Here is a 12,191-nt window from a genome sequence, read left to right as displayed (position 1 = left end):
TTCACACCTTGATTTTGCCTCATTGTTTGCCTTGTTAAAAAAAAACTTTATTTTTTAAAAAATTATTTAAGGACGTCGATACTTTCATTTTTCTTTTTCCTGGCGCCGAAAATGGCCTAAAAATGTTGCAAGCACCACAGCAGCCCTTAAAACAAATCAAAACAACATAGCTGCCACATTTATGTCATCTTGTTTAACCTTAACGTCATACAAGATTGATGTGAACTGCCACATTTATGTTATCTTGTTTAACCTTAACGTCATACAAGATTGGTGTGAAGGGTCACATTTGTTCTTTCCAAGTGGCTTGTTTTCTGGAATGACACCATGATTTTGTTCTCACTGGCTTTTCCGGGAATTTAATCACGTGGTTTTGCCCTAGTCCTGATTGAGGTCATTCGCCAAAAAGGAAACAGTCCATTGTATGTTTCTTTCTTTTTAATGGGGGTAAGGAAGAGGGATAAAGATAAAACATTTTTTTAAATCTTTTAACTCAAATTTTGTTTTTTAATTGGCGCAGATTTGACCTAAGTTGTTATTATTAAACTCATTAAAACATTATTTCAAATTTAGTTGGGATTAAAGACAGCTTAAATATAAATCTAACTTAGCTATTGCAAGTATCAGATATTTTTATGTTACTATCCACATTTTCTCTTGTAGCTTCCTTATATATTATGATTAGATTTATAACAATTATGTATATTATTTAGCCTATATTTTGTTGGGGTTTTTCCCCCCAACTGATTGTTTTGCTTATTTTCTTTCTCTTTATAATTGTATTGACTAGTCCAATTGTTTTTGTATTTTTGCTTTTAAAAAAAATGAAATTATGGGAAAATTTTATCAGTCATACTAAATTACGTAAATTTAGACCAAGAGTTAACGATAAACTTTCTGCTTTAAGTCAAAAGAATACTCAACCCATTATGTAATAATGAATTTGTTGCAAATATTTTGGTGCTTTCAAAATTCGTGAAATTTATTCAAGCTACAGGATTTAGGACTGATTATGGACATTCACTAATGCTTGTAAAAAGAAAAAAATTTCTATAAAGTAATGAATCATATATTTTACCACTAGATGTGTGAAACTTGTAACAATTACTATCAGTTGTTCGATTTATATTTGTGTTGTGTAAACATTAAATTGGTGTGGAATTTTAAAAAAAAGTCTTCTTTGTTCATTTGTTTTCAAATATTCAAACGATTTTAATTCTGGGTGGGGTTCCTGGCCTATAGTGTCTGTTTTCCAATTTGCTTTCTGTCTTTGTCTTGGAATGAGATTACTTGATTTTGCTCTGGCCTGGCCATAGTGCTTGGCTGAGAGGGAAACAGTCAAATGCATAGTTATTGTTTTGGGAGATGATATTTATTTCCTTGTAAATCACCTCTCTCTTATGTATTGTTATGTTTATTTTGAATGTATAATATAAGCATTTGAGTGTATTCCTCTTAGTGGGATCTTGTGCTGGTGTATTGGTGAGACATTTATGTGATCTCAAACTAAGTACATTGACCGTGTGCTCTTGGAATCTTCATCTGTTACTAAGTTACCATGAGTGACTTTACGACTGTTGAAGCGTATTGGCAATACTGGAACATGTGAGAACAGACACCAGGCGATGATAGCCTACTCAATAAATTACGGCAGATTAGAAAATAAAATGAAAGGTTGTGTTAGGTTTGTCGCAAGGTATTGACTTTGACCAGCGGCAGCCAAGTTCAAATAAGTGGTCTTCAGTTCAAGTGGTCGCTATAGGAGGTATTTCCCTGTTAAGATCACGACTATAGATGGTCTTGGTCGCATCAGGGAGGTTTCCGTTATAAAGAGTAGAGAAAAAAATCAAGGGCGTCAACAGAGCTGGTCGATAAGGCAGGTTTAACTGTACAAGCAATGAATTAAGCCAAATTACGCTCAGGTATGTATGCCAACAGCTATAAATAAAGGCAACGGAGAGCTTGCCTAGCCTTAGCACATACAAAAGAGAGAGAGCCCATCTCTTTCATCTATGAGCCCTATTTCCTGAATACCCCTGTGTGTGTGTGTTGTGTGAATAGAATACTGACTATTATACTGTATCATTTTCAGTATAACATTGCCTTGCTGCAGACAGACAATGTATAGTACAAAACACACACACACACACACACACAACGGACAGCTTGAGAGAGAGAGAGAGAGAGAGGGAGAGAGACTGCGAATGGTTAAAACATTGTGATTTAGTCCTTAAAATTCGGCAATAATATGGATTTTAGTCTTGTCCCACAACGCCTGTTATACTGAGGTTCCACTGTATATATTGTGCGGCTATGAGGTCTTGTGGTATGACACTCGCTTTCGGATCAGAAGGTCCTGGGTTCGAGTCTCGCTCAGAGCATAGTTGGGTCCTTGGAAAAGACTTAAATCACATCTCTCACCGTACTCAGGTGAAAAATGAGTACCTGGCCGTTAACAACGTTGTATTTGTCGGAAAAAATTGTAATATCCCGGAACAGGCATAATGACTTGTTCTATATGTTACATGTTGCTGTTGGTCAGGGACCCTTTGTAAAGTGCTTTGAGCACGTTTACTTTATAAAAGCTCATGCTCAAGCTCATATTGGCATTACAGTTTGTCCCTCCAAGTTGTTTGTTTCTAAGGGTTTGACGGCGCTTTCAACACATTTTAGGTCATATCAGCGCCAGTAAAAAGAGTAAAAAGGAAGAAAATGGGATAGTAAAAGGTTAAAGAATTACAATTAAAGCACTCAAGAAGCAATAATACAAAGGGAAATTGGTTCAAATAGGGAATAGATGTATATTCCAAGAGTATAGCACCATCAGTGTTACTTAGTTTGAGATTACCTAAATGTCTCATCCTGACACAAGCACACATCCCCACTAGGAGGAACACACTCATATGTTTACAAATCATATATAATATGTAAACTAAAATACTGCTTAAAAGAGAGATGAATTACAAAACTATACATTTGACTGTTTCCCTCCCAGTTATAAGGTATCCGGCCAGGGCCAAGACCAAACCAAGTCATCTCATTCAAATACAAAGTCAGAAAGCATGCTGGAAAACAGATATAAGGAGATAAAAGAGTAAATGCCTCCCTGCCCATTATGGGAGGTCAGGACCCCCATCTAGCCCTCCAGGTTGGAAGTATGCTCTTGTGCCATGTGTAACATGCCCCCACCCCATAAGTCCTTTGGAGCCTTATGGTCTAGGCGGAAGGAGTTTATTCTAGTTGTAGTTTTGAATATTCAGTAACAATTGCTTGCTTGGATAGGATACTGGTCTATAGCAAAGTTCATTCCTTACGCACTTAACACTCTTGGGACATAGGGCTGCAACTATGACCCTCCAAAAATGTAATTAGACATAAATACCCAACAACCCAATCACTGAATAATAAACTATGTTTACTTGTGAGGCGAACTATCAATATCAACCAAATGAGCTATAGCGACTCTCACTCGAACCAAATCGAGCAATGATTGTTTGTCTTTTTTAAGCAATACTAGTTCTTTTTTGCCACAAATAACTCTTATTGCTCTCACAAATCATCCTGAAAGCATAAGAATAATATGGAACGTCCGCCTTACTTTAACAAAATCTAAATCTCCATATTAAAGTATTATCACTCTCATAAAAAAAAAAAAAAAAGAAAAAAAAGCCATCTCGAATGTGATCTTCATGTTATTAAGTAACAGTAATGAGACATTCATTAAGCAAATCGCAACAGCAATACTCCTCCAAGCTCTAGCCAAATGTAAAATTCTTGGTGAGCTTTTTAAAATTTTATTTTATTTAAACAAAAAAAAAAAAAAGGCCATGACCGGGACCAAGATGCAACCCACATTCAAACAACTTGGTACAAATGGAGACTAGATGTTTGTCTTCCAGATACTTGGTTAAAAATTTATAAAAAACATTGAGATTTTGCATTTTAATACTTTCAGGGCCAATTTTTTATTGCTCGAGTGGTACATGAAAAAGTGGAAATTTCCCCTTTCAGATGCTACAATATTTAGTTTTGTTTATTATTCATCGGTTGACAGTATCAATTATGATATTGTATTGCTATTGGGTTAAATTATCAACAGTTGAATGATCCGATTTAATGACAGGTAAGATCGAGATGCGTGATGCACAAACAAAACAAAGAAATAAGGTCTTTTTTCCATATACACATGTATATATAATATATATTTTAGTTCAAAATAAATAATTAATGATTGTCTTCATGGTCCAGTTAACATTGACAGGTCAATAGAGTGAGATGAAAGATCATCTGATAAGGATTCAAAAAGCATGGCAATGGTTTTGTTAAGCAACACAAAAATATGAATAACAATAGAGGAGATTAATAAAATTTATTTTTATAATTCTTTTATCAGATTGATGGAATGAATTGCAATTCATGTTAACAATAATAAATTCCCTCGTTGAAGGGGACATTCTAAGTAAAACATTAGAAATAAGATCTCTGTGATATTCACATAAATCGCAAATATACCATTAAAAAGCAATAGTAAAAGGCACGTTCTATTAAATAAATATACAGATTCAATTACAAATACATATTCACAAATGTATAATGCATTATGAAGCATGAAGTGGGGGAGGGGGAGTCCATAAGAAATAATTAAAGAATGATTAAAAGAATTCAAAATGATGGGTTTCTTTTTATCATGTTGCAGATCTTATTCAGAAGACAGGTTTTATTTTTTCTTTGTTACAGTGGCGCTCAATAAACTTACATTATGATAAACTTCATGGAAAGACTTGAGCAATACACAGGCATAAATATTTCAACTCTTCTCAATTCACTCAGGTGCCAGTTCTGTTGACAGACTACGATGATTATGTCTCTCAACTCTCAACTGTGATACATAGACATATGGAATAAACTTAAATCAACAGTGAGCATTGCAAGAGCTCAAACAACTCAAATCATTCTTACTTCATTCAGTGCAAGTCAGCAGTAAATCATACTTTTATTCTGGCACTCTGACACTATCCATGACTACAATAGCCAAGTACTCTTCACCACCTTAGGCAAATATGACGATGTGTGTAACCTTACCCTAAGATTAAATACTGAGGTTAGAGTATCGTGAGCATGATCACACATCAAGTCATCGACCATGATGAGAGCCCTAGACTTTAAAAAAGCTAAGTCAATGAAATCTCAAAAGAACCATTCAGCCCCCCTTCCCCCCCCCCCCCCCCCCCCTCTATTTAAAATTCAAATCTGGACATAAACAAAACCAAATAATTATATCCTTTGACATGGATGAAAGGTCAAATGAAAAGAAGCTACAGAATAAGTAAAGAGGGACAGAAAAGACAATATGAAAAGACATATAGTATTTAGTTAAGACACTCTTATTACGGAGGAAATAACTCACCCCCACCCCCCTCTCCATAGTTGGGACCATATAATGTAGAAGAGTGCTCACTCAAAAATATTACATGATTCATTTACAAGAAAACATGATTCTTATCACTCAATGCAAATCATATTTCCAATACAAGAAGACACGGGCAGAAAAGAATGTATACAGTGGTCAACCTCTTATTACTTGGGCGACAATACTATGGGTTATTAGCTGGAGTGGTTATTGGCGAAAACACCAGCGGGGAAAGAGGGTGAGATGGGGGTGGGAAATTAAAACTTTCAAGTGGCATGGAAAAGTAGAATTGTACACAACAAGATTCATCGGTTACATTTTAACACAATATGGATCAACCTCTTCATTTTTCTATTTCTTTATTTATTTAGTTATTGTTTATTCAATTTTCCAGACAATTAGCAACCAGTTGGCCGTATACACCCCCCCCCCCCTCTTCCCAATCAAAAGCCACTATTCTTCCTTGAATTTTTTATATGTAACACTGTTTTGATAAAATGTTTTACTTGTTATGTCTATCAATCAATGGTTTTGTCTTGTGTATTACACTGTAGTGGAATCAGAGACATCGTACAAACACTACTTAGGTGGCTCATTGGATATTTATTTAGCAGATAAGGCACAGGACATTACACCAATGGCAGAGGGACAAGAAGTTCTATTTAAAGATGTCTGTTTGAAACTGTTTGTGAATGACAATTGCACGATTTGTGATTTTATTGTAAACACTAAGACGGCTGTCAGTAAATCAAACTTTGAAATTCTATTGCTAGACAATTTGACTAAAATAATGCTATTCTGTAAATGTATTCAGAAGTCAAAGTAGGTTATTTGCCGAAGAAGAGAGCTTTTGGATGGGTATCTTTCATAGTAAAATTTCTGATACATGATAGTCACAGTTTATTACCGGAAGTTGCCTATTACTACGTGGTATTGAGGCCCGGACAATTGTACTCATACATAAAAGATCTTTTATTAATACTTGTCACAATTGCGACTTGAGTATTGAGTGCACTGGGAATCAGAAGTTTTTTCACTGTAGCCTGCAACCTTAGTCAGACCTGCCCCTGTAAAAAAAAAATAATCAAAATAATCAAAAGCAGAAAATTTCTCTTTCTTGTAAGATGAAAGGGGAAGTGTAAACAATTCCATTTATTCACAAGATTGTCGGCTGATTATAAATCAATTGATTTATAACAATAATAATAATAATAATAATAATAATAATAATAATAATAATAATAATAATAATAATAATAATAATCATAATAATAATATAATAAGTTACTAATATAGCTTCTTGACCAGCATTTTACAATTTCATATGTCATTCAATATTGATCCACAAAATTCCCACATATATACTTTCTCTATCATATATATATATATATATATATATATATATATATATATATATATATATATATATATATATATATATACACACACACGCACACACACACACACACGCACACACACACACACAGAAGATGGAAATAGAGAGCCAGGATGAGAAAGATAAGTGAAATATGTCTATTTTGGACCTGGATTTACAAAATGCTAGAAATTATTTAGATAAAACCGGTATTTCTTTATGATCAAGACTGGTGTTATCATTAATAGAAACTGAGAAATGATATATTATACTACAAGTTGAGATGAACAAAAAGATATAGAAACACACACACATACACAGAGAGAGAGAGATAGATAGATAGATAGAGAGAGAGAGAGAGAGAGAGAGAGAGAGAGAGAGAGAGAGATAAAGAGGGGGGAGGGTGGTGGTGCTTACCATCAATAAGGTTATGGAGATTACAGTAGTTGGTGCTGTAATCAAGGTACGCATACCATGTTTCCGACCTGCTTGAGCCCTGCAAGTTATTTTCAAAACTTTAAATCATCACTATGTTTTTGACATGGAAAAAAAAAAAATAATAGCCTCATTGTATCTAAACACATTTTTATAAAAATAGTGGCGCAGTACACAATAATACTACAAATTGGATGTAGTTTAAAATATCTTGGTCATTGACCCTAGTACTGGATGCATCATATAATAATACCTCCTAAAATACAATACTATCTGACATCAACTACGTACACTTTGAAGGGACTAATCAGACACATGAGGCATTGATGAGGGACAGCAGTCCCAAATGCGGGACTGTCCCATATCATGGAGACATTTGGCAGGTCTGTCTATCAACAATTTAAATAATAACATAATTTAAAAAAAAATCATTTGAGCAAAACCAAATAATCTTACCATAACACTGCAAGCAGAACCATTGTCCGTAAATGTGAATGTCAAGTCATCAATATAATGCTGTTTTGGAGTCTCATGAGTCGCTTTCAAAACATTCTTCTCAAAACTGTCAAACTGAAACAAAAAAGATATCAAGAATAAGGAAGAAATTGAAATTGTTGAACTTTAAAAATATAATACTGCATTCACTAAGTCTTGGTACTGCAAAAAAATAAAAAAATAAAAAAAAGCCTAAGCACTAAAAAAAAACAAAGCACAGGGGTTGATCGGAAGTTTTGAGATGACTGCACATCTAATTAACTTGTGTGCAAAACATAAGCAATTTTGATAACTTTTTGCAAAACATAAGCAACTTTTCGTTTTAAACTCTCAATACATCTCAGCAAATTTTTTAAAGCACCACCTTTCGGACCTTCATTTTGATAAATATCATTATCAATTTAACAGGAAAACACTTTTTAGCAATGGATAAACATATGATTTTGCTTTCTCATTGGAAAATCTGTTTCAGAAACGTTCAATATACTAATATGATTGTCAATGAAAAAGTTATCTATGCTGTTTAGGAGGAGTGAAGAAAGAGTATCAAAAACATTGCACAGGACACCGGAATTAATTTGGAGCATCATTGTGACAAGACATTATGGATGAAAAAGGTCATTGCAGGGCTCTATAGAACAATCTCACTCCAGAACAGATAGATAAGAGAGTTGAAACTTGTGAGGAATTGCTATTGAAATGTAAAGAGGATAGGGATTTCAATTAAAAATAAGATAATTTCAGGAGATGAAACTTGGATTCACCTCCCTTTTCAAGCATGTGAAAGCAGAAATTTGGGGAAAATGAATGCAAGACTTTGAAATTATCACAGAAAATTTACAGAATACATTGAGGGCCCAAGAGGTCAATAGAACATTTTTATAAACTCAAAAAAGGATGTATTTTGAGGAATTAAGTGAGAAATAGCATATAATTCACATCAAAGCATTGACTTACCTTATATAAACACTTCTCCCCTGATCCACAATTATCAGAACTCCATTCTTGAATCTGATTTTTTATCTTGTCAACAACAGATGAGCAACTCACTCCAAAGGTCCTAAGCAATAAACAAAGGAAAGAGTTTAGAATTTAAATTCACATGATAATGATGTTCAATGTTTTCACTTTTGTTCTGAGCAGGAGTTTTAAAAATTAATTGAATTTTTTATTTCTCTGATAATTATTCAATTTCAATTCATTATATATTTTATTCAAATTATTTGCTCTGTTCTGTTTTTTTATCAAATATTTATTACTATGATAATAATAATAATAATAATAATAATAATAATAATAATAATAATAATAATAATAATAAAATAATAATAATAATAATAATAATCATTATTATGATTATCATCGTTATTCCCTGCTCTATTTCTGAGGGAAATTTCTCTCTCTCTCTCTCCCTCTTTTACAATTTATTTTGCTCTACATGTTGGGATTGTTCTTGAGAGTTTTTTGTTTTTTGAACCTTTGTTTCAATTGCCATTGCCTCTAACTTATAAATGCAATCGGCGACTACTATGATTGTCTTTCTGCTTTTTTGTTTGTTTTGTTTTGATTTTTATTTGAATACTTCGGAACTCCTTGTTCCGTTTCTGAGCATGAATTTCTTAAAATTGTTATTTATTTATTTATTATTTTCTATCTGACCATTTGATTGCCCTCTGAATTTTTTTGTTTGTTTGTTTTTTAATTATTTATTCTATTAGTATATATGCTTTTTGAGATCCGAGTGGGGAAGAATATTACAATGCGCAATATTCTATAGAAAGGAACCAAAAGACAGAGAAAAGATTTAAAAGAAATGCTCAATGCGCTGAGAAAGAAGACAAAACAAAAAAAATAAGTTTCGGAACCAGGATTCGAACCCATAGCATCGATTCTTACAAGCCTTCTAAGGCAGATGACTCAACCATTCGAACATGACATCCACATTAATGTCGACGCATATTGTGTAACCTACTATCCATCGACTGATTTATTGTTGGTTTATTTTATACTTTTATTGATAATTTAATTACTTTACTTTTACATGTATATGCATTATGAAATGTTCCATATTCTGGGATGTGGATAAATGTTTAAAAGAGCAGAGTTTCAAAAAAGGTTCGTGTATAACCGTCAATCGTTATTGGCAGACAATGTCTGTCAATAGCCAAATTACTTTATTGACAGACATGTCTGAGAATAATCACAGCGATTCCATTTTCTGTAAGTCAAACAGAAAATAATAATAAATGCTCACAGAGAAATTTACGGCAGATCTAAAAGATCAAGCTACCCGATCATTGCTTGGATAAAGACTCGGTTAAATGCTCTATTACCAATTTAGAAGAAGAAGAAGAAGAAGAAGAAGAAGAAGAAGAAGAAGAAGAAGAAGAAGAAGAAGAAGAAGAAGGAAGAAGAAGAAGAAGAAGAAGAAGAAGAAGAAGAAGAAGAAGAAGAAGAAGAAGAAGAAGAAGAAGAAGAAGAAGAAGAAGAAGAAGAAGAAGAAGAAGAAGGAGGAGGAGAGTAGGAGTATGAATGAAGGAAAGATAGAAAGGGGGAGTGGGAGGGGGAGGATTTGTATGAAAAATGTATTTTCTATTCAAAGCAAAACGTTACTCGTTGCTATCTACGAGGGCTCTTTCAGAAATAACCGAAAAATGCCCATTGCTCAGCAACCAGTGGAGATTTTTTAAATTCTGTAAACGACATGATATTCCATATTTCCTTACGGATATTCCTAGAAATTATGAAGTGCATCATTTTGCACAATGAATTTCTAGACGATTTTAAAGATGGCGGCCCACCTTGAAACCTGGTCAAAGGAGGAAATCAGAGCTGTCATACGTTTTTTGAACGCCAAAAGTCTGAATCCTACCGAAATTCATAAAGAACTTCAGAGTGTAGATGGTGAGCATGTTATAAGCCGTCCACAAGTCTATCACTGGTGTAATTTGTTTGAAGCCGGCCATTCCGACTTGACAGACAGGGAAGGGAGAGGGCGTTCGACAACTGCGACGTCAGGAGATAATGTGAAGCGAGTTGATGAGCTTATTCGTCAAGACAGGAGGTTGAAACTTCATGAAATCGCAAGCAGTCTTGAAATTTCGGAAACTTCTGCCCATAGAATTGTATTTGATGAACTTGGCTACAGTCAGCGCAAGATGGGTTCCTAAGCAATTGACAGACAATCATAAAGAACAAAGATTGGACATCTGCAGGGAACTTTTGAGAAGAAGCAAGAGCTCACGCAGGGTTCACGGGCATACTGCCAACGACGGCGGAGACTTTCTAGGGTGCGATGTGACTTTTCTTGACAGCATAGTCACCGGTGACGAGACTTGGTTGCACCATTGCACCCCAGAAACAAAGCAAGATTCGATGACATGGAAACATCCATCCTCACCTGTCGCGAAGAAATTCAAAGTCATGCGGTCAGCAAAGAAAATAATGGGAACTGTTTTCTGGGACAGTCGTGGTGTTATTCTGTTTGAAACCTTACAACCTGGAGAAACAATCAATGCTGCAAGGTACTGCCAAGCTCTTGACAAGCTTAGGGAGGCCATTCGCAGAAAGCGCCCAGGGCAGTTGACCAACGGGGTCATTTTGCAACACGACAACGCTACACCCCACACAGCACGAGTGACGCAAGGTTGGCTAGAGAAATATGGATGGGAGATTTTGCCACACCCACCACACAGTCCAGACCTCGCACCATCTGATTATCACCTCTTTGGGCCACTGAAACGTGAGCTGGCAGGAAAGCGCTTTGATGTCGATGAAGAGCTTGTTGACCATGTGCGGAAATGGCTACAAAACCTTGACGGAAATTTCTTCCGAGAGGGTATCTATTCCATGGTGCAGCGTTGGCAGAAGTGTGTCGACAGACTTGGCTGTTACGTAGAGAAATGAAGGACGAGTCAAGGTATGAACACGTGCAAGAATTTTGTTGATAGCATAAAAAACGCGGATTTTACAGGCATTTTTCGGTTAATTATGAAAGAGCCCTCGTAGATATCTAATCTTTCTTACCAAGCAATCTTGCATGAGGCATGCCATGGATATGAAGTTGCAAAGGGCACTGCCAACATAAGTAAAGTCGATAATAAAAGTTTCATGATTGCCTGCCTATAGCGTAATCGATCTCTTGTTGAAGACGTGAATCAAGTAAAAATCAACCTCAGACCTTTTCAACACTACAGTGGTAGAGAAGTCAGCTGATCTGACTCAGATCCAGCTTTATGTAAAGCACAAATCATAATTTCTTGTCTTTTCCATTGAACGGGCTCTTGTTTTCATGACCTTTAACCTCTTCGTGATCTTTGTGTTGACAATTTGTCTTTTTTAAAAAAAAGTCATTATTAGTTTCTTACTGTCATTTTGGCTGATTGGGACACATCTCCAGAACACCTGGTTCAAAGGTGAATTTATATTTTTTAAATGTACCTTTTGATTATATAGAAGAATAGTGCATTAGTAAAT

At 34.9% G+C, this 12,191-nt stretch overlaps 1 protein-coding gene across 1 annotated transcript; it reads right to left on the bottom strand.

The window, feature by feature from the left end:
- Nucleotides 1–4,350: 4,350 nt before the first annotated feature.
- LOC144966391 (uncharacterized) lies at nt 4,351–12,008 on the bottom strand. The gene is made up of 5 exons (XM_078902789.1): nt 11,742–12,008; nt 8,673–8,775; nt 7,677–7,790; nt 7,203–7,281; nt 4,351–6,477 (listed from the first exon to the last, which is right to left on the bottom strand). Exons 1-5 carry the CDS (start codon nt 11,825–11,827, stop codon nt 6,386–6,388), a joined length of 474 nt encoding a protein of 157 aa, XP_078758915.1. The 5' UTR covers nt 11,828–12,008; the 3' UTR covers nt 4,351–6,385.
- Nucleotides 12,009–12,191: the final 183 nt, after the last annotated feature.

Source organism: Berghia stephanieae, chromosome 2, assembly GCF_034508935.2.
Source record: "Berghia stephanieae isolate SIO BIC M18660-M18661 chromosome 2, UCSD_Bste_1.3, whole genome shotgun sequence".
In the NCBI taxonomy this organism is placed as follows: domain Eukaryota; kingdom Metazoa; phylum Mollusca; class Gastropoda; order Nudibranchia; family Aeolidiidae; genus Berghia; species Berghia stephanieae.
This window is presented reverse-complemented; position numbering and strand designations above follow the sequence as displayed.